Source organism: Polyergus mexicanus, unplaced genomic scaffold (assembly GCF_030449975.1).
Source record: "Polyergus mexicanus isolate NDT 795.1 unplaced genomic scaffold, iyPolMexi1.0 SCAF_24, whole genome shotgun sequence".
NCBI classification, from domain to species: domain Eukaryota; kingdom Metazoa; phylum Arthropoda; class Insecta; order Hymenoptera; family Formicidae; genus Polyergus; species Polyergus mexicanus.
In genome coordinates this window covers 4,961,843-4,985,990 of record NW_027223344.1, presented here as the reverse complement: position 1 = coordinate 4,985,990, position 24,148 = coordinate 4,961,843, and the positions used below count along the sequence as shown (strand labels likewise).

Here is a 24,148-nt window from a genome sequence, read left to right as displayed (position 1 = left end):
TCTCGTTTTTTTTTTTTTATATAAACACTGTCGCAATATGGTACAAGTAATATCGCGCGATATCGACCTTATGGTGTTCTTGCAGAATGTGCGTTCATCGTATACCGTTATGGATTATATAGAAGCAAATTATGAAAGATTTATTTACCCATCGAATTACTTATTTTCTATTTACTATTATTGCGTCGATGCAAACAATTTGATCTTGTGTGTTTTGTTTATTTGATATTTTCATTTAAATTGCGATATGTATCGATAATTTGAATCGATTATTTGAATATTCAACGCTGTTCATACAATTCATTTTTCATACAATATTAATCTCAAAATTTATTTTTCAATATTAAATTTAAATTTTCAAAAAAAAGATGTTCAACGACTATCGTTGTCATAACGAATTCTTACGATCCTTCCAATTGGCAATGAATTAGAAAAAAAGAATTATACCCGTATTCATAGTCCGTTCTTGAGGAATAAGGATTCCTTGTTCCTCGTTTCACGTTTCATAAACTTTCCTTGACCGAACAAGGAATCTTATTGGCTCCCTTATCTCAAGGAAGGTCATGAGCTTCCTTGAGGAGTGATACGACCATTTTAGCAGACGATAAGCAGAATATAACCAAATATAACCTCCAAAAGTTAGTTTCGTTACATTTCAATCTGTGGTTTTGTGGTTATTTGTTGTCGCGCTCTCAAACTAAAAGTGTATAAAGGAAAAAGGGATAATGAATTTGGACAATGAATTTTTAAATGATTCTGACGATGGATTTGAAGACGAAAATCCAGAGAATCGGATTCTGTGGCGGATTCCGAAAAGATACATTCGCGATTGGGAAAATCCCGTGGAATTTTTTGAAGATACGAAAAAGTTTTCATATGTATTATATGAAATTAGTTGCAGACAGCATAAAACGGTGCTGCCCCCAGTCGGTCACTAAAAATCCCTAAAATATTCCTTCCTTCTGAAAGGGAGACTCGAGGTCCATCTATGAAACAAGGTGGCCTTGCAAATTCAAGGAATCCTTCATAGAGGCTTCCTCCGTCCTTAAAATAAGGAAGGACTATGAGTACGGGTATTAGAAAAGAATATTAAGAAAGCGTGTATAAAAAAAGACGATGCTAGGGAAGTTTAGTCGAGGGAACTATAATCGCGGCGACTTTTTCTCTCGACTTGGACCCGAGGAGGGCAGGTGGTTGAACGAATGGACCTGCATAAGTAGGTTCCCAAAATGTCGATGCAGGTCTCTGGCCGCGATTTGTGAATGGTGGGGATCGTTCGGTGGTTTGCGGTCACGTGTTCTGACACAAACAAGTTAGTCACAAAAATCTCGGGAATCGCATTCCTCCCGGACTTATTAATGTCGTCGATCTTCGTCGAAAATAACGCATATCTTGTATCAGCGATTATCATAAAAGAAAAACTAAGAATAAATTCGAATACTTAAAGAAATAATCGTCTCTCGGATGATTATTGCCAATAATAATCAATTTAAACGTTTCAAGACTCTAATCTCTCTATATTTTTCCGAAGAAAATTTAATATTATGTATTCTATAATTTTGCATATGCTTGTCTTATTTCGGATAAGCTTATATTCTTAGGAATTACAGAGGAACTCGACTAACTATGGCACTGTACATCGCAGCTTCAGCCGGACGCGAGAGTAACGACTCGTTTGAAGAACTTATGAGTCGACGCGTATATTTTTCCGGTTCTTTAATTAAGATGGTTGCTGCCGCCGACGAGGAATAAAAGACGCGGCGGCGTTGGTTCGTTCGGTGCAACTCTTGCCGCTCTAACGGTACCAATAAATTCGTCGGCGGAATCGCGAAATTCGATCTCCCTTTTCTTCCCTCTTATATCGATCCGATTTACGAGGCCACCATAAAATCCCCCTCGTTTATTTCTGTCACTCAGCTTGTCCAATTTACTGCACAATTTTCCACCCAATAATACGGGAGTAAGAGTAAGTAGGTCCGCTATGGCGATCGATGTTTTTAATCTCCTCCAGTTCTTGTAAAGCTCATGTTTTACATTATGTGGTCATGGAGAAGAATTCTAATTTCGAATTCTTAGATATCGGTTAAAGTCGCGCTTTAAGAATCTTCTGATTTTAAAGAGATATATATTATTATAATTTCGAATTTTTCAAAAACGTTGCACGAACTCGATGAAAATTTAATGGCTGAAAATTGATGACTTAACGCACTACTTATTTTTAGTATTGGTGAAGAGAATAGAAGAAGAACTCTTTCTCCAGCTTTTACCATTTCATTGGTAACAAACATTTATCAGATTCTTTTGTTCTCTTTTATATGAATTGAATATATTAACTATTGAAAACTCTGACACTTCTATAGTTATCTTCGCACTTGACAATTCTGCCAAAATATTCTAACAAAGAATATTAGCTGCGTATTTTTTAAATTCTATTTCCTAATAATATATTATTATAATATTTCTCCATAAGCTGAATTCTAGATTTGAAAAATATAGCATCAATAACAGTTCAGAAAAAAAAGAAGAAGTAAACGCTTCAATGTGTGTAGCTAGAAAAGCGAGCAGATTTCTAAAAAATTCATTGAATACACCTTGAATACTGCCTCTGGTCGTAGCATAAATCATTCTATGCTTAGCGATAAAATCTTCGCCCCGTTTATCGCGTTTATTCCGTTTACTCACTAACGTAAACGTAATTTACCACTTCTTCATTTTTTTTTCACGAAACATCCTTGTTGCGCAGCATCATTTTCTTCCTGGCAAAATTAACATGCAAAGATTGACACTGAAAAGGTAATGGAACGATCGCGACCATCCCCGATCGAGCGAATTGCGTGTTGGAATGACGCTTTCGAGAAACGCGAGATTTCGCTCGGTTTCGTTTTATCAACATATCGAAATAATTCGATGTAATCCAGAAACGGAGCAGTATAAGCCCCCGTGAAATAGATCGTAGATTTAGACAACGCAAGGCCGCTGCGAAACATCTTATATCCTTTGTACGCTATTTAAAATGATGCAGAGTGAAAAAACGCGACAAAGATATTTTCTTCACACCCGGTTCCCTCCTTTCGTAATCTTCCTCGATCGAGAATTCCTAGATATCTCTACGAAATTAATTTCAATCTCTACTCTCGGAAGCTCGTAACTCTTATTAATCTTTATGTTGAATTATACAAAATTTTGATTTCTCAAAAAGTAAATCATAAAATTCTTTAAATCAATCTATAATATTTAACGAATTTATTTATTTATACACGTAAACTCTGTATATATATATATATATAAACTTATCTCTTCAGAGATAATTGATGTAAAAAATGAAATAAAAAATATATTAGAAGATATCATGGTACATGATAGGCAAGATTACTAATAATATTTCCGCGTACGTGTATTTTCCACATAAACGTCACCATCGTTCGCAAAAAGCATACACAGAGATACATTATCGAAAAAGATGCGATAGCGGGATAACGCGTAACGTCATTTCAACTCGTGCGCATAATCATTATAAGGGTATGCCCCTTAAAAGTCGCCGGACCCTTCTGGCCATGAGTGCACTCTGTAATTTTGCACTTTGTAATTACGATTATACCGTAGCTCGTAAAAGTTTTACGCTTTCAACCACCGTACCTAGTTGCCCTCTTGAAGCAAAATACTATACGAGCGTAACATATTCTCCGTGTGATCTCCGAAATAAAATAATTCATCTGCTTTCTTCTTTTTATACAAGTTCCGATATTATATATATTAAGTATAATGCGAAAAAAAGCTTTCTCTTATAAAATAATTTATGATATAAAAGAAGAAAAAATATAATAGAAAATTATGTCACGCATATATATATATATATATATATATATATATATATATATATAAAATTCTGATCTCGAATTCAAATCAAAAGTTCATAAAGATGCGATATTTAATTTTATAATCAAATAATTAAATTATATCAATTAGCGTACATGTAATCGTTGTCAAATTGATTGTAATCAGACAGTTGACAGATCATAAAAATCTTCAATTGTACATAGATTTCTTTGAAAATAATCAAGCGTAATAAACACCCTACAAGACAACCATAAAACATTCTCAGAAGCAGGTAGCAGTGGTCTGTATTTATCCGGGATCTTATTATGATGAATCTTCAGAATCCTACCGGGATAAAACTTTCGAATCTCGAGTGTCCCATAAATCTCGTTGCGCTCTCTAAGCGCAGCTTTGTGGAACGACGCGATGTATAATTATTGCGTAATTATCAAACCGAAAACAAAAATCATTTTAAAGGCTGCCGTGTGAGATCCTGCGGAAGCGGGTAATTAACACTCGTTACTTGCTCGGGCAAACCGGCGTGTCCGACTGATTATTTTAGAAACGTTCCGACATTCGCGCGACTTTAAGTACTTGGGTAATTTATTTGGCGAATTAATTTCCGGTTTAATATTACTATGCGTATATATCTCGCATTTTCGCGAACTTTTCGATTTACGACATACAGGATGATTCATGCTGTGAAACTTTAGTAGTTTAATAATATAATCTTTTACGATAAGAAAATCTGTATAATATAAAACATAAAAGTTTATATAATCTTATTTATATAAAATTTATATTAAGGTCATCGTGAAAAAAATTGTAAAGACGTTAACTTTTCTAATTGGAAATAATAAATTTATAATAAATATTATCAGAGATTTAAATATAAAAGAAAATAAATTCATGTACAGTTATAAAGAATAACAGCAAGTTAATAGCAATTAAAAATATAAGAGTTTATATAGATTCTTACAGTATGATTAAATATGAAAAACTCATATAAATATGCGTCCAACTTAAATAATGATAGATTATATCGCTGTTTATTATCGTTAATATATCGGTATATATATACCAGGTATATAAATATGAAACCGGAATTTGCCCATAGATGGCCCTAGCTGTCAATGTAGTTACCGTCAAACCGCGTCATTGGCGCCATTTTCTTGTTTTGACATCTGATAAAGATTTTCAACTCACAACAATACAAGTTTCATACAACAGCATAATTTTTAATAGCGTTGAACATGTCGAATTTTATGCCTGGAAACTACGATTTGCGGACAGCATTGATTTTCTGTTACCATTTGAAGAAAACTGCTGCAGAATCGCATCGAATTCTTGTCGAAGCTTACGGTGAGCGTGCTCTTGGTAAATCACAGTGCTTTGAGTGGTTTAAAAAATTCAAAAGTGGCGATTTTGACGTGAGAAACGAAGAACGTGGAAGACCACCGAAAAAGTTTGAAGACAGCGAATTGCAAACATTGTTGGATGAGGATGACGCTCAAACGCAACAACGACTCGATTTGAATCAAGCTTTGCGTGAAAAACGACTAAAATATCAAAAAAGGCAACACAAAGTGATTTTGCTTCATGATAATGCACCATCACACACAGCAAAACCGGTCATGGAAACGATTGAGGCGTTTAGTTGAGAGATACTTTCGCATGCGGCTTACTCACCAGACTTGGCTCCATCCGATTACTACTTATTTGCATCAATGGGACACGCACTTGCCGAGCAGCGCTTCACTTCTTACGAAAATGTACGAAAATGGCTCGATGATTGATTTGCCTCAAAGGAGCAACAGTTTTTTTGGCGTGGCATCCACAAATTGTCAGAGAGATGGGAAAAATGTATAGCTAGCAATGAGCAATACTTGGAATAAAATATTTTTTATCATTTTCATACAATAAACGTGTATTTTCTATACCAAAATTCCGGTTTCATATTTATATACCTGGTATATATAATGAGCTATATAGAAAATTCCAGTACAGTGATTCAATGAACGTTAATTATATATAGATTAATATTGATATAAGCGCGATAAATTACACGATATTCGGTATAATTAGCCTAAATAAGGGTGTATCTTTGTATCGGATCGAAAGTTTAGATCGAGAAACTACCTATTGTATCGATAAACTGGAAAGACTCGTTTACCTGAATGTACTCCGCCATCGATGTCGGCGTCTTCAAAGACGGACGATTCGATACATTCGTCATCGGCGACAGCGGGATCTTCGTTGGTTTCCTCATCCTTGAATCGACTAGCACGAACGTCCGCCTTTTGAACGGCGACGCAAGGACTATCGACGGACGCGTGCCTTTCGACACGCACCAGCGTGCTATTGCTCCTCGCCAGCTTCGTGCTGTGAGTTCTACGAATCAGTAGATTCGTGAGAGTCGTGCTCTGTTTGCCTCTCGGCTCTTGATGACCGCGGGAGGATCCGGCGCCCGACTTTGTGACCGCCGACTCGACGACGATCCTCGTCGCGGCGGGTTTCTCCTCGACGTTCGACAGCTTCTTTCCGCATCCGGCATCGTCCTCCACCTCGAAGCAGGCAATGGTATTGTTGATACGACTGTCCTTCCTGCCGCTGGACTCCTTCCTACCGGTAAACCGGCTCTGAAATCGTTCGATCGTCTTGAAAGACCTCGTCCTCTCGACCTTTTTTCTCTGTTCCGTCTGACCCCCGCTGGGCATCCGGTCGCACTTGGACGCTTCGAAGATTCTCGTCAACGATTGCACCTTGCCTCTCACCTCGGGTAGAGTCTCGTCCGCGTTTCTTCTCGCGGTCGACGAAAAGCCATCGTTGTTACTCAAGGTGCGCGTCAACGGCCCGCACGTGGATGTCTTCGACGCGCTGCCGATGGGGAAGGTGTTGCAGACAAACTTCTCGTCCGCCGAGTGACCCTTAGTCAGCTTGGCGACCGATTGTCGCGCCGGCTGCTCGCCGCCGTCCAATGACACGTAGAACGTGGATCGCCTCTTTGGCGACTCCTCGGGATCCTCAGCCGTCAGCATGTCTTCGCATCTCTCGAATCTCCTCGGAGAGCGATGGAGCTGGAACGCTCGCAGCGGAAGGTCTATTATTTATATCATCCGATCGAAATCGCACAAGTCACGATCGTGCCACTTGTATCACGATCGATTTATCCGCGTCTTATAAACAACACGTTCCTCTTCTTTTCTTCTCACGCGCGTTAAGAAAACATCGTCTCGTCGAATTTTCATAGACGGCGATTTTTATCAGTCACATTGATATCACGCTTATCTCGTGACGGGGATTATCGACTATCGGACACTATGCGATACTACGCTCCATCACTTTACGCGAACGATTCCCCCCTCGATCGACTCCCATTCATTCTCATCGTCGCATTTTTGCGTATCGGATGTCACCGTTATCAACTGACGACGATGCGTCTTCAATAGAGATACAGGATCCCGTCTTCGGAGGCGCGGATTAATCTCAGAATAATGGGGTGCGTACAATCTTTGAGGCTGCGATATAATAATAATGATTACATCTCTCTCCTCTCTCTCGATCGGATCAGTTCTCCATGATGACCCCTTTTTCAGAGGTCGCCGTGCACCGACTCGTCTCTTCGGAATAATCCCTCTGTCCCTTTTCTCCCTCTTCGCACCCGCGCTAAATATAGACCAACTATCGAGCAGCGCAACCGCGGCCAGGGAGAAAGAGAGAGAGAGAGAGAGAGAGAGAGAGAGAGAGAGAGAGAGAAAGAGAGCACGTACTAGACGAATATCAGCTGGCTATGTTATCCCTGCGCGCTGATACTCGCGGATAACGCGAGGCGTTGAACCGTGAACGCACGACCACTCTTCATCGTAACCTCTTCAGAATCGTCTCTTCCGTCAAGAACTCTCCGTTTAGCTATGTTTTATTTAAGTTTGCTTCATGTATACGTACCTTTCGTGTATACGCTTTGTATAAGCTTCTTTCGCAAAAAAAGATTTTCCTCCTACTTTATATACACATATATATATATATATGTATATATTCTTAGCTTTCCAATTTTGCTTTATATAAATTTTTTCCTCTGTAAAAGAAATCGGTGGAAGGATAGACGCAACTGAAGATTGTAGACGCAATTGAAAAATCTGCGGAGAATCGGCCTATAATCGCCGATGGAATGCACGCGCCGTTGAAATTGTTGGCAAAGCCGATCGAGATTTACGATCGCTGCGAGTACTCCGGATCAGTCGAAGAGATTTATATACATATATGGGAGCGGGATTATATGACTCGCGGGAGGAAAACAACAAACGGAGAATCGCGAGATGTTCGCGATACACGCTGATCGCGATTGATGATGCGTAACCCCGAAACACAGAATTGAGGCGAGTTCACCTGTCATCGACAATTTATTATGTCGCACACATCGCGGAATCGCGCCGGCGTTTCTCTGTTGTGGGTACGCGAATTACGAAACGTACTTTCGCAATTTGAACGAGGGAAGACGATCCGATCATCAGCCGCTCCTGTTCACTGCGAACCACACAGCATCTCGCGATGACACGAAGACACTCTTTAAAAAAATTAAAAAAACACTTCTCTCGAATTTTTCACCCGAATTCGAATTATATCCGCGACGGATATAAATATACGAAACTCCGACACGTTCGCGAGTCCTCGAGCGACTGAGAAGAGTAAGAGGTGTGTTCTCTTCTGAGTCACGGTGATCCGGCTCTCGCGATCACTCCCTCTCACGATTGCGCGTGATTATTGTTTCTCTCTCTCTCTGATCGTGCCGCGACGTGGTCCACCCGCGCGAGCGAGAAACGCGTTTTTTTTTTATTGTCAAGTAGCGCACTTTCTTACGCGAGGAACGAATACGACGGCATGATCGACCGCACCGCGGACGGACTCGCGACTATCTGGATCCAACGAGCCGGGCTTGATCCAAGCGCGTTGCGAGCGCGCTCTATCGACGGCGGTCTTCTCGGCACGTTTAAAAGGGGAGAGAGAGAGAGAGAGAGAGAGAGAGAGAGAGAGAGAGAAAGAGAGAGAGAGAGAGAGAGAGGATCGGCGACGACTGTACACTACGCTCAACCAGACTTCTAGACTTTGATCTTGACGATGGTCCATGGTGGAATGTAGAGATATATGTACGAGAATGCATGAAGAAAGAAGACGCGCATCGAACGATGATTTCAATCATGATAGGGAGATATCGAAAATCCATTTCTACTTTATTCTAAAGACAAGAAGAAATGCGAGAAATACGTAAATACATAGAACTAAAGAAAATTTTTGTAAATAGAGAGATTATGATCGCAATTTTTATTTTTCTATCTTTATGTAAAAAATGTCCTTCTGTCCCTATTGTCGCAAATAAAATACGATAATCTCATAATTATATGTATTGAAATTTTTAACCGAGACGATTGAGAACGAAACTCGAGTTGAAACGCGACACTTGGAGGCCGTGTGAGAAAAAGCACAAGAGACGCTTCTGTCAATTATCAGTTTCAACCGATGTCAACATGTCTATCTAAAATACTTTACAGCAGATTAAATTGAAATATCCCATTAAAGTTGTAATAAGTTATCGCGAATATCTCGAATTTTTTCTGCATCTTGGCGTTTACTCGTCGAGTCTTCTTTCATATATCATTTTTTGCGCGAGTTACATAATATATATTAGCAGAATTTTCTCTACGTATTTATATATTATTTATATATTTTTATATACTATATATATTTTAAATTATATTACTACAATGTAAAAGCGTATTAATATTGACTAATTTGTAGTAATTAAAGCGCAATGATAACCGGAGAGGTAACTTCAAATGCGAGATATCTCGTGTAAATGACCCGCGCTAATTATCACGAACATGTAAAACGTTTCCATTTGAAGGTTTCGATTACGACTCCGGGAGATTACATGTATGTATGAAGAAAGTATGCGCACTTCCGCGGTATCATACGTAAGCGTGATAATATCCAATTGCATGAATAAGAAAAATAAACTGCAATCTTGACAATGGTTTTTTTTTTTTTTTTTTTTTTTAATCCTCTGATATCGACCGGCGTTATTTCCGATGAATCAATTTTATAACGCGGCGATTATTTCATTATCAATGCAGCGTGAATTTCGTGACCCTTAAAAAAGTCGCAACGATTTTCTCCGGCAAATTATGCACGCCCGAGAAAATGTCTGTGACCCGAACCGGATCACGTCCGTAACTGTTTCTCCATCACCATCCCGCTACCTGTCTCGCGCTATTCCATTTCGTAACTCTAGCATAAAAGCGATAGTTTATGATCCGAATTTTCATTTCGCGAAAACCGCAGGGCCGCCGCGAATGAAAGCGGAAGAAGACAGATGCCAACGATCGATATGAATCGCTACGATGTTAAATAATTGCTAACTTTCCTTAATTAATATATTGCACAATTTGTTAGCGTAACTCTTTGAGTTGTGGAAAAAGAATGAATTCTCTGTGCGATATATTATTATTATTATTATTTCATATCTTCTTAGATTCTATTTCTATTTTCACTCATTTCTATCCTAGTAAACTCATTATTACAATAAATGAAACGACGAAATATTTTTCAATTAAAAAATTATAACTTAGGCTTAACTTTTTCACTAGCATAAAAATTCTCATCACATTTTTCTATACAAATGCAGAATTGCGTTCAAATCCAGCAAATAAAAAAGAGCGCGAAAGGATGCAGCCCAATAAATAACGTCGGCTCAGCGCGAAACGGTCGGGATCTCAAAACGATGCTTGCGTCTCTTGAAAACCTAAGACGGCTTAAGGCGATTTATGCGACGACGTCGGGACCAGCTCAACGACAAAAAGCTCTTTTCCAATTTCATATATTGTATATTCGTCGATTGAAACGCAAGTTTCATTAAGCCAGGCGTGCGTTTGAGCTATGTGCGCGTATGTCATCCAATCTCTTACGAGTTTAAATTAAAAACATTTCACGATTTCGTCAAACTTAAAAGATTATTTTTATTTATACAGATAAGCATGAAATTTTGAAGATTTCTCATGTTTTTCGATTCTATTCATATAGCGTTTCGATGCGTTATTTTATATGTATCTACTTGTATAAAGTTTTCTCTCAATCTTCTTCTCTTTTTATTTTTATTCAACAATTAAAATATATCGATTTTACGAAAAAATAAGTTAAATTAAAAAATTTACAATTAATTTGAAACACTCTGTATGTATAAGATTTTTAAATTTTAATTATGTAATGTTTCTGTGTAGAAGTTTTATAACACTTCGTAATATTTGCTAAAAACGTTTTTAACGTTTCAACATTTTCGCAAAACAAGAGATCTCAAATGTCTTACACATGTCATAAATCATAAATATAAATTTCGCACAAAATATATAAATAAGAATAGTATAAATTACTTTATATCAAGATCAAGTTGATATGGATGTAGATTGAAATATTTATTGTCCCTAATAGCGTGTTTTAAAGCAATCCTCTGAGGCGGATTCCTTTCACTCTTGCGGTAACTAGAGAGCCAGTTTGATTTTTGTAACAAATTAGATTTATCGATGTCGCGTGAAATTGATCAGATTATGTTTGCATACATAATCAATGACGTATTATCATTGACAATCAGTTATGTGAATTATAAAGAAATATGTTTTAAATTTCCTTGGCATTTACACTATGACATTACACACAATACGTGTTTTACAAAATAAAACTCCGAATCGTCTAACTGATCTGAAAGAAAGTTTCAAATCTGCAAGCGTTTCCAAATATTAGGTGTACAAATAAGTTTCCGCCGTTTTTTATCAAAAATTGGGCATTTATTGTGAAAGAACGGAACTTAATGTTTTGAGTCGCTCCCAATGTAAGTGCAAGTTCTTCTTGCGTTTGGCACGAATCTTGATCCAATAATGCTTCCAATTCCGCGTCTTCATACACTTTCGGCCTTCCGCTACGTTCTTTGTCTTCGATGTCAAATTCACCGTTCTTAAACTTTTGAAACCACTCACGACAACTTCTCTCACTTAAGGCAGCCTCGCCATATGCTTCTACAAGCAATCGATACGCCTCAGCTGCAGATTTCTTCAAATTGAAGAAGTAAATCAAAAGTTCCCGCAAATGACGCTTATTCGGCTCAAAACTCGACATTTTCGCACACAAAAGAATATATTATACTGATAAAGAATCACTATTATTTTAAGGTTATGTTATTGACTGATGTCCAATCTTACGATAAGGACGTTTTACATCTGCCAATTTTAACCATAACTTACTGGTGGCGCCAACTTTTGTCAAACAGCGGAAACTTATTTGTACACCTAATAATATATTATAAAATGCCTCAATTTATTTTCATTCAAGAAAGCATACATCTATAACTTTACGTAAAAATCTAAAAATAATATAAGAATTGGAAAAAAATGTTTTTCTTCTGTTTCATAGCGTGTTACATCTTTAATTTAACGAGAAGGCGATCACTGCGCAAAATTTTATACCAATTATAAATCTCTATAGAGTTAAATTACGTAATTTCCGCGTGTTGTGTGTGGGATACGATCATTTGTGTTTGCGACGTCGCTAATTGTAATAATGCGCAGGATCCGGCGCAGGCGCCGAATGCGCTTTCTTTTTCGCGGTGATTGACACCGCCGCCTAAAATGAATAATGACACTGAACGTTACGGATGCAATTGCAACAGTAAAGCGAGCAATCTCGAGGATTCCCTTTGCGCCGCCTACATGCGGAACGAGAGAAATTTCATTTTACGCGGTACGATCGGATTTGTGTAGTCTCACAGATTTATTGTAACGAATATGGCGGCACGTTTGTCCAGAAAATTCCTTTAGTGAGAAAATCGATTCTGCTACCGAGGGAAAATGCGTAGAATTCCCGCAGTTCAACGACGCCCCGATACTATCGAACATTTTTACGTTTCATAGGAGAGGAATGTGTATTATTTTCGACAGTAGAAAAAATTTTCCACGATTCTTGCGTGTCGAGTCTTTGCTCCAAAAATGCGAGAAACTTAGAAAAAAGCATGACGGAAAAGTGTTGGACTATTTGTACTACTACGAGTCTCTTTTGTTAGGAGTAGAATGCAATTAGAAATTTTACGATGGTGCTAACCGAAAAAATGCGCTTACAAGCACGTTTTCGACGCCACTGCTTGTCTCCCTCGCACCAAAACCAGTCAAGCACGTGCCTTTGAAGCTGACGTTCGCAGCATCCGTCGCGCATAAGGAATCTTGATAATTTGCACTTAAACGAGTTAGACAGTGCCGATCCTAGTATAGCGTTGCAATTAATTTTTTTTTTTTTTTTCCCACGAGACGTATAGAATGTTCGGAGAGTATAACTAAAAAATCATAAATTGTTACGAAGAATGTTCATAATTTAATTTGTTGGTCGTAATCAAATTTAGATTCTTATCGCGCAACACAATCTGAAAAATTGCAAAAGATTATAATAAAAAGATAATGTAAAATAATAATATATTAAAGATAATATAAATATCAAAATTAAATTTAAACAAATAATTTTGCGGTCAAATATTTACGCGAGATAAAATCCTTTACTCGAGTACATATGTAGATTTTTTAATGCAATTATGAATGTAATTAATAAAAATATTAGGTATACAAATAAGTTTCCGCCGTTTTTTATCAAAAATTGGGCATTTATTGGGAAAGAACGGAACTTAATGTTTTGAGTCACTCCCAATATAAATGCAAGTTCTTCTTGCGTTTGGCACGAATATTGATCCAATAATGCTTCCAATTCCGCGTCTTCATACACTTTCGGCCTTCCGCTACGTTCTTTGTCTTCGATGTCAAATTCACCGTTTTTAAACTTTTGAAACCACTCACGACAACTTCTCTCACTTAAGGCAGCCTCACCATATGCTTCTACAAGCAATCGATACGCCTCAGTTGCAGATTTCTTCAAATTGAAGAAGTAAATCAAAAGTTCCCGCAAATGACGCTTATTCGGCTCAAAACTCGACATTTTCGCACACAAAAGAATATATTATACTGATAAAAATCACTAATATTTTAAGGTTATGTTATTGACTGATGTCCAATCTTACGACAAGGACGTTTTACATCTGACAATTTTAACCATAACTTACTGGTGGCGCCAACTTTTGTCAAACGGCGGAAACTTATTTGTACACCTAATATAAAAATATGTTTAAGTAAAATCATTCAAGTAAATAAATAAATAAAATCCGAAAGAAACAATGCAGAGAGAGAGAGAGAATGTTCGTTTTTCAATTAACTCGTGTTGATGCGTATTCGCATGGATTTATAAATTTCTTGTACAATTTGAATCATAATAAATTTGCGATTACACGCACGAGTACGGGGGCATAAAAATTTATAATTGGCTACAGCAGATTACAAGATCACATTCAATTCCATAGAACGAAACGATTAAATATTGCGCATAACTTCTCGTACGTTACCATCATGACGCGAGATTCGATACGAGTATTGGGAATTATCCAAGAATATGATTTGACATTTAAATACGTACAATACACATGTAATTATCGACTAGTTTAATATGAAGTTCACATCAAGAATGATTAAGAAATAAATAAGTAAAAGGTAAAAACGCGCGTGTGTTGCTCAACATAATATATGCGTAATCGTATACGAGGATTGTTTTCTATTTAACAATATATTTTTACACATAAATATTGTACAAACATATCACTTTTTAGTGCAATATAAATAATACGTTGTTTTTTTATGCCATAATAGAATCTGCCATCGATAAAATTATGAATATTTAAATTTTAAAGTTTTTTTTATTAATTAGAATTTATAACTTCCGGCAAACGCAAAGCATATAAGAATTATATTTATTGCATTGTCGATTAATAAAAACAGGTATATACTTATATGTGATCAGTGTAACGTAATTATTAGCCGCGGCTTATACAAAGATGCGGCTCGACTGACTGGATACATATCGGCTAAGCATCCTATTAACGGCGGCAATTAACGTGGCGCTATCTTAATTCCGGTTCCTTGCCGCACGCGGGGAATAAATGTCGGATTTATGGCGAGATTAAGCGACGAGGGAGAAGGGAGAAAGAGAGATTAAAGGGGCGCGAGAGATGAGCATTGAAGGCACAAGAATTACGTGTGGGAAGACGAACGATTGCCTCAACGGAGTGCGTGTAGGCGAGATCTCCTCATCTTTCGTCTTTTCTTTTTTTTTTCATCTTTCACTCTTTTTACAGTCATCTCCTTACATCTCGACAGCAGAAAGAAGGATGATGACGAAGACAGTCTGTAGTAATGATAGCAGTAAGAAAAAAGCCATATAAAGTCGATTTGTTTCAATCTTATATATTTAACTTTGTGTTGCGCGCGTTTTCTATGCAAGGTAGTCGAGATGTAATATTTGTGATACGTATTATATATTTATATTGTATATAAAAAGTACATACTATATTATATTTGTATTTTATATATATTGTATTATATATATCACTTTATATGTATTATATATTTATATTAATATATTATATTATATTTTAATATTACTATATATAAAAGCTATAATATATACATATACGAAAATATTAATAATATTTACTCTCTCTCTCTCTCTCTCTCTATTTCAAAATATTATTAATATGTTTACATGTATTATTATGGCTTTTAAAATAACTGAATGTCTGAAAAGTCAAGAAAAAGTTATAGATCAATCGCAGTAAATATAAAATTCTGCGTTTTAACATAAATTTAATTTTCGTCAATTATTGATAACAAAACACATTCAAAAATTCATTAATTTTATAACTTAATTTAAAAATTAATGCCAAAAAATGGAAAAAAAAACTCGTCTATACGACTGTCTGTCGTATGACAGTGTCGGAGCAATTCTTTTGCTCCCGTTTTTACAAAAGATCTTTTTTCTGTCCTCGAATGTGCGAAGTCGCTTTTATGCTTGTTCTATCGTTCATGCGTAACGAAACCGCATAGATGCTGTCTGTTGCGTCTGTTTGAGCAAGCACATGCCACGACACAATACTCTCCAGCTATATTTAACTGTGTTATAGCGATATTTTATTCCATCAGTTTGTAGAGTCAAATACAACGACTTGCATCTGAGAAACTATTTACGTATAAACCAAGATTAATTATCAAAATTGAAACAATTATTTAATCAAGGTAAAAAAAAAAAGAGGACGGTTAAATAAAATTAAAAACTCGTTCGTAACTTATTTTAAAGAGGCATCATTTTCGGTCAAATTCAGGTTGTTTGGTCACGAAGTGTCAAAATTTCCGTGTTACGATTCGCAAAGTTTTGGATTTATAACGTAGAGAAATCAACGGTTTAAAGGGATCTCTGAGAGTTAACGAAGTACGCGCACAAGTGGAAACGGCAAATTTATACGAAATGGCAAAAGTTCTTGAAAAGACCGACCAAGTTATCACCATTAACCTGTACGTTTAGCGATAATTTTTGTCTAGAAGTACCCCCGTGTCTCTTCTTTCAAATCTAGAAATTAAATCGGAACGTAAAATTGAATCTTTAGTAGGTGACGAATTTTCCCAAGATTTAATCTATACAAATAGTTATGAAAGCGCCACGGGGGATGACAGGTCGCGTAAAAAAATCTTATATATCGTTAAAACATGATGTCTTTTTAGCGACAATGAATTTTATGCTCAGCGCTTACACATCATAAATGATCCATTGATATCCCATAAAGAAATCGCACATCATCGTCATTCCCCCCGTAAATGATTATTCATTACCGGTCTCCAAAGTGGAATGCATTAGGGGGATACAGTCGTACGAAATCGAGCGAAAGAGTTTATACGAAGCCGAATCGTACAGAGCAGCTGTAATGTAACGTCGGTACCTCCTTTTTACCGTAGGCCGTAGGGCGTAGGGTATAGCGGTGAAACGATTTGCATATGTTTGCAGGACATTGGGTAGCATACTTATTTCGGGATTTGAATCGATGAACGAACGGACGGGCGGACAGACAGACAGAGACGGACCAGTTTACTGACCAGTGCAAAATTCGACAATAAGAATCGCATTCGTGATCACGTACCGCGAAGCAACTTTTGCGACCGGTATTGTCATCAATTATTCCGGCCTTACACCTTAATGTACCGATTATCATAATCATTGCACGTACCACTTCTAGTCATTAGTATATAATAGAATAGAATTTTTAGCGTCTTTCGAGAGTGTAGAAGGGTGCTTGAAATTTTATATATATATATATATATATATATATATATATATATATATATATATAATTATACTTTTAATTTTCATATACATATATTTATGATAGTGCATATTTTTTAGGCAAGATCCAAAAATTCAAGTTAGACCCGTCTTTTGTGATAAAATTGGCAAACAATTGAAAGCTTCGCGATCTCGGGTAAGAAAATTAATTGTAATTATTTCACGAGTTTAATTTTAATTGCGATATGTAAGCGTCCATAATGATCTTTCTCTCTTTTAATTACCATAGAAAATAAAATTGACATATATATACAGGGTGTCGCATTTTAATCTCCTCAGGCAAATATCTCCAAAACCAAGCCCGGAAGAGAAAAATGTTTCAGACAAAAGTTGTTTGGCTTCGAGGGGGCCATAAGATGGTAGCAATGATTTTACCTTGAAGAGTCATTTGAAGGTCACGTGAAGGTCAACTTTAAAATCTCAAATAGAAACCCCCATTTTTTATTTAGTATTCTTGTAGCTGACATCGAGAGCTTTCCAAAACACTATAATAAAGTATTTAATTTGTCTTATTATTCTGTACATAGAAGTATTACGGTAAGATTATCAAAAACTAAATATTTTACGAGATATTTGATTTTTTATATCAAAATATGTCAGATTAAAATATAAAATAACTCAAAAAGTACTTAATGAAAAAATACTTTATTATAGTGTTTTGGAAAGCTCTCGATGTCAGCTACAAGAATACTAAATAAAAAAGGGAGGTTTCCGTTTAAGATTTTAAAGTTGACCTTCACATGACCTTCGAATGATTTTCCAAGGTCAAATCATTGTCCCCATCTTATGGCCCCCTTGAAGCCACACAACTTTTGTTTGAAACATTTTTCGATTTAACGCAGTGTTTCTGAGATATTTGAATGGGTCCTTTAAAATGGGACATCCTGTATATATATATATATATATATATATATCTCATTGTTTTACAAAATATTAATGCTAAACAAAGACTCGGCTCATCGCACGCGGCACTCTCTCTTAAACTTTTAAGAGTTATAAAAATTTAAATGGCGACCCTGAATAGAGGGCGACTCATTCGAAAACAACGTTTAATAAACTACAAAGTTCTTTTCGTGACGCGACAAAAAGAATGAACGGGCGCCCTTCGCATTTCGCTCGCGGGTTATAAACGCGGAAAAAGAAGTCTCGCAGACCGTCTCCGTTAATTCGCGGTGACGTATATGTGGCCGTAAATGAGTCATCAGAAGAGAGAGATTCCTTTCGTGTTGCACTCTCTTTCTCGTTTTTCACACATTCTCTGCGGATTTTCTTTCTTCTGCAGACAGCCGCACGTCCCGCACGTCTGCGATATTGTTTCCCTTTTTTTTTTTTTTTTTGTGTCTGTCCCATTCCGTTTCTCTCCTCTCACTTATCCGTCTTCTGCAGTCTTCTTCGTTCATTAACGCGCACAACAAATAAATACCGTGAAATCGTCACTTCGTCACGCGATATTTTCCGCTCGATAATCAAAATCCCAATTTGTCACACGATCGTAATTAAATCGCAATTGTTCTTGCATTGTCAACGTTAATAATCAAATAACATATTTTCCTTTAAATTAACAATGTGCTGTCAATTATATATCACATTCTTCAAAGTTTCCATAATAAATATATAAGGCATTGGTGTGTAAATCTTTCAAAAAAAAAAAAAAAAAAAAAAAAATGTTTTGTCAAACGTTACGCATGATAAAAACAAATCGTACGTTATTTAACATGTATTTGTTAAATGCGAACTGAAGCCAACGCGTATCGTGGCGTCGCAGAGATTCACAATTTGTGCAAACGCAAACCGATGTTATTCTGAAAAAAATATTTCTCCATCGGTTAACAAGCCGACAAGCCGTGTAAGCACTGGTCCAAGTTGCCGAGCGATACGAGACGCGAGTGTGTAATTCGAGCTTGAGCGTAGCACGTATCGCGGCCTTGAAAAACTACTCCGCAAAGGTCCTGCAGGTTCTTTCCTCTCTCGCGGAGTGCGATCGGAAACCGCGACATTTAATGCGGAATTTATCGGCGAAGGCGCGTCCGTGGAGAATTTCGAGGAGAAATCATAAAGGGCGATCCCTTGTCCCCCTCCTGAGCTAGCGCGGGATAAAGCCGCATAAAGCTCGGCTATACGCGATACGTGCTATAGGTAATTCGATCCCCGATAGTCTCGCGACCTTGAATGCCCGCCGACCACGCTGCCCACCTGCTATCAGTGTTCGCGGTATCCGCCGGGATGTATCGTACTAGAGTGTCGGTCGGAGGCTGATCGACCGGTGGTCCGGGTCGTCCAGGTGCTCGCCGAAGCGACCGCTCGGAATTCGTGTCCGCCCGTCAAGACGAGATCAACATTCGACCCGAGGTACGAAACCGCGCAATTTCAATCAACGCATAGTATTTGTCGAATGAAAAATTCACTTAACATCTTGAGGAACCACCGAGTAAGAAATTAAAGAATGACCTACATATATATATATATATATTTTTAATTTTTTTTTTATCGAAATAATTTTAAATAATTGAATCCAAAAATTTTTTGATATAAGATGTCGAAAAGAAAAAATAATAAATAAAAATGAAAGAGATCATTTAAAAAAAATATATATATTAGGTGTACAACTTTGCTTCCGCCGTTTCTTTCCCGAAATTCGAGGCTTTATTGTAAAAAACTGGTTATACATTTATGATTCAAAGTATTGTCCACTCCCAATAATCGTGCCAATTCTTTTTGACTTTGACTCGAGTCTTCATTAAGTAATGCCTTCAATTTTGCATCTTCGAAAACCTTCTCTCTTCCACCGCTATACCGGTCTTTGACGTGAAAATCACCGTTCTTGAAGCGTTTGAAACCACTCGCGACACGTTCTTTCGCCAATAGCGGCTTCGCCATAAGTATTTGAGAGCATTCTATGAGCCTCAGCCGCAGATTTCTTCATATTGAAGCAGAAAATTAAAACCTCCCGCAAATGACGAGAATTTGGCTCGTAAACTGACATTTTCAATCGAGAATAACTTTATGATGCAGACACAAATCGACTAATGTTTCTATGAGGTTATGTTGACAGATGCCCAAGTTTATTGCATGACGTCTATGATCTCTTTATTTCGACCACTACTTACCGCTAAAGCCATCTATAGGAAAACGGCGAAAGCAAAGTTGTACACCTAATATACATATAGGGATATAATTTGGATTGCGTGTATATTATAATTGATTCGCGAGATGTTAAACGGATGGAATCATGTACGAAACTAGACGATCTTTTTCGAAATCAATTTTTTTTTTATTTTCAGGATGACATCGCGATGCGAAGGCATAAAGCAGCAGAGTGGCTCGATTGATGTTCGTTCTTGGAATCGAACAGTCGATAAATTCATCTTACTTCCAGCATCCCGGATTCTAAAATCTCAAGATTACGCCAATGATTCAGTAGCTCTAACTGACAAAATACCAATAGAAGCTGTTTCTACCGCGTTCCTAAATATTGACAGAGATGAGAAACAGCCCGACGATACATTTTCAAAAATAGTGTACGATAGATCGCGTAATCAACCAGTGATTTTCATCGAGTGCGCTGCAACACCTTGCGAAGAGCCTGCTAGCAATATTCAGTGTTCAACAAATACAGCTGTTTCGTGTCAAAAATCGAAACTGACAAGTTCTCGTCCAGACTACAAATTCGCATGTTCAAATCAGAAAATCGATATTTCCTCCGAGATAAAAGATCCGTTTTCTCAAATTACGTGCAGAAACGATCTTGATTCTTCCGAGATATCAAGTTTCTCAAAGAAATCCTTGAAGAGATTCAGGAGACGAGTTTGTCCAATCAGATGCTGCCAGCCAGTACGACAATCGGCAATCGGGGAGGCTTGCAAAGATTTCCTTCGCGCGAAATCTTCTGCATCGGATGCGATATCTTCGCCAACTTGTGTCGGTAAAGACGATCAACGAAGTCTCGACGAACAACTTCAGTGTCCGGCATCGGAGCGGATGCTGCCAACTCATGTCACGCGAGTGGAATCCGCGAAATCGGACAAAGCATCCGCGTGTCAGGGATCAGCGATAGATTTTAAACGCGCTTGCTTAATTCCCGGAGGAATTTCCGAAGATACGTCACGCTTGTCTAGTTCGCAGGAATTATTAGCTCGCCACAAAGAACACATTCCGATCCATCTACTGGAGAGATACGAGATTTGTCGGTCTAAAAGAAATGGTTTGCAAGACGAATGTGTCCTGCCTCTCTTGCAAGCTCTGTTGAAAAAAGAGAAAGAAGGGCGTTTTTTGAACAACTGCATCGAATATAAACGGAATATAGATCGATTAGACGCAGATCAAAATAGAATAAGCGAATCGATGAATCACGATCAAAAGCTGAAGTTTTATTATATTTGAAATAATATTTATAAAATTGAGAAATTAGCAATGAGCAAGAATTGGAAAATAATTATGTTTCTAATTGTTTGAAAACTGATTATGCGTCAAAGGTACATCGCATTTTATTAAATTGTTAATGTAAAATATATTTTCTTTGTATTTTTACGTATAATAAATGTAATCGCGAAAATATTGAAAATAAAAGAATATTATAACATTATTGCATTATTTTAAAATGATTAAAAAATATTATCTCAATTATTTTCTAGAAATATCGCGATTAAATAATTTAATGCAAAAATAAAATGTCTGCAAATAATTGTAGTAAACATATATATTCGAGATTATCTATTGGCAAATAACATTAACGATCGAAATTTATTGTGCTTTCAGGAAACAAGCAACTCGCATTCCGAGAGAGGTCGAGAAAAACAAATGTTAAAAATGGCAGCGTTCAGTATTAAATCGCAAAAATGTTTCGGTCGAAAAAAGAGACGACTTAAAAAAGTCAAGTCGATAGAACTGCGCGCGGGCACGCTGTATAACAATTGTGATTGTTATCGCCGGAATGGCCTCCAACATGATTGCCCGCGCACTTTATGCGGCAGTATGTATGAAGCGTTATAATAGCAGAGCGAATGCGATCTAATATCGAAATAGTCGAACAATTGTAATTTTCCAAACACATCTTGGTCGAAAAAAATCGGTTATACAAAATATAATTTTTTTAATTAATAATAATTTATTCATTTCTTTCATTTCTTTTACGATTTGATAAATAAGAAGAATATTTTAAAATACCCCCCTCCTCCTACATTATATAATAACAATTTATAGAATTAATCTGAATTTTTGGCTAATGCATTCTATTTTACCCACTTTATTTCACAATAGAGGAAGCCTGTAAGGTTAAACCATGGCCTCAGTGCGATTTAGGAACGTATTTTATGAAAAAATGGGAAAATTATAATGCAACAATAGATGAAAGACCTCCAAGAACGTTTTGTGGTACAAAGGAAGATTGGCTAGCCGAAGTTTCTAAAAGAAAATCAAAAGCACAAATGACTAGGAAAGCCCAAAAGCAATGAATTTATGTATACACGAATATATTTTAAAATAAAAATATAAAAAAAAAACCAAGAAAGCGCGTCATATTATTAGGTGTACAACTTTGCTTGCGCCGTTTTTTTTCCGAAATTCGAGGCTTTATTGCAAAAAACTGTTTATACATTTATGATTCAAAGTATTGTCCACTCCCAATGATCGTGCCAATTCTTTTTGACTTTGACCCGAGTCTTCATTAAGTAATGCTTCCAATTCTGCATCTTCGAAAACCTTCTCTCTTCCACCGCTATGCCGGTCTCCGACGTGAAAATCACCATTCTTGAAGCGTTGAAACCACTCGCGACACGTTCTTTCACCAATAGCGGCTTCGCCATAAGTATTTGAGGGCATTCGATGAGTCTCAGCCGCAGATTTCTTCATATTGAGGCAGAAAATTAAAACCTCCCGCAAATGACGAGAATTTGGCTCGTAAACTGACATTTTCAATCGAGAATAACTTTATGACGCAGACACAAATCGACTAATGTTTCTATGGGGTTATGTTGACAGATGCCCAAGTTTATCGCATGACGTCTATGATCTATTTATTTCGACCACTACTTACCGCTAAAGCCATCTATAGGAAAACGGCGAAAGCGAAGTTGTACACCTAATAATTAACTGTAACACAGAAATAGCTTTTACGTGTTTAAAAGTTCGTTTCATTGAATAGGCGATATGAATGTGTCACGTAGCAAATCAATATTCCCTTTTCGCACATCGAGTGGTCGCGTACGATCGAACACTTTTACTTTGTGATTCTCTGCACGTGACAATCGCGGGCTATGAGACGGTAACAGTGAAATAAAGAAAACGTCGGCGAGCCAACCGGAAGTCATTGCATGTAAACGCTCGCTTATTCGCGCGATGTTGGAAGGCGGCTTTATTTCCGGAACGTCGAACATAATATGCCGAAATACGCCGCGAGGGTACGTCTGCTCGGTAACAGAATCTAAAATTGGAGCGAGATAACCGGCCGTCTCCGCATTTCCAGCTGATTCTATATTCAACGTATTCACGAAACGTTACCACATGAAATAATTTTATGTAAATCATATTAACTCTTTGTTATTTGTTGTTAAATGAAACATTTCTAAAATAGTTTGTATGACATTTTATAAAAATATACAAAATAGTTTCATTAATAAAGAGCATAAAAAAAAAAAAAGAGTATAAAAATTTCTTTCATACCACACAACATTTTTTTCTCTCTATGAAAAAAAATGTTTGTATAATTTATATAATTCAATTTAACGTTATATAATTGATATGAATTAATTTACATTTTTCATGTATACGTATAATTTTCCTTGATGTTATTACTCGCAAAGAATTTCAGGCTTTACGCATCAATAAAAAAGAAGAATATTGCATAAAAAAAACATTGAGGAAATTTAATCCGATCTTTTTCATGTTAAATACAATATATTCAGAACGTATCATTGGAGAAAGATGGTTCTTGTTCCGTTTAAAGATCACCGAGAACCAGTTTGCGCTTCGGTAAGAAGCTCGCTGGAATAAAGCACGCGCGTTCCCAGAAGCGCGCTTTATTCCGGGGCTTGAAAGC

General features: G+C 36.9%; 2 protein-coding genes across 11 annotated transcripts in view; one reads left to right on the top strand and one right to left on the bottom strand.

Moving 5' to 3' along the window:
• Raskol (Ras GTPase-activating protein raskol) overlaps window positions 1–24,148 on the bottom strand; it is a 201,709-nt gene that overhangs the window by 62,793 nt on the left and 114,768 nt on the right. The window contains exon 1 of one of the 10 annotated variants that reach the window (XM_070313502.1): window positions 5,990–9,063. The exons of 8 other annotated variants lie outside the window; for them this stretch is intronic. In XM_070313502.1, the coding sequence (XP_070169603.1) occupies window positions 5,990–6,854 (865 nt within the window). In that variant the 5' untranslated portion in view covers window positions 6,855–9,063. Of the gene's footprint in view, window positions 1–5,989; window positions 9,064–24,148 lie in introns of those variants that run through there. One more of the 10 variants, XM_070313500.1, reaches the window with a different exon arrangement.
• LOC138942830 (uncharacterized) lies at window positions 12,493–21,495 on the top strand. The gene is made up of 4 exons (XM_070313299.1): window positions 12,493–12,525; window positions 17,162–17,251; window positions 19,271–19,464; window positions 20,397–21,495. Exons 1-4 carry the CDS (start codon window positions 12,493–12,495, stop codon window positions 21,493–21,495), a joined length of 1,416 nt encoding a protein of 471 aa, XP_070169400.1.

Excerpts from the sequence above, each read along its gene's own strand:
- LOC138942830 (XM_070313299.1), top strand. The coding sequence starts at position 12,493 with ATGACACTGAACGTTACGGATGCAATTGCAACA. Across the intron at positions 17,252-19,270 it reads TGAAAGCTTCGCGATCTCGG|TCTCGCGACCTTGAATGCCC; the intron begins GTAAGAAAATTA and ends GATCCCCGATAG. Across the intron at positions 19,465-20,396 it reads AGATCAACATTCGACCCGAG|GATGACATCGCGATGCGAAG; the intron begins GTACGAAACCGC and ends TTTTATTTTCAG.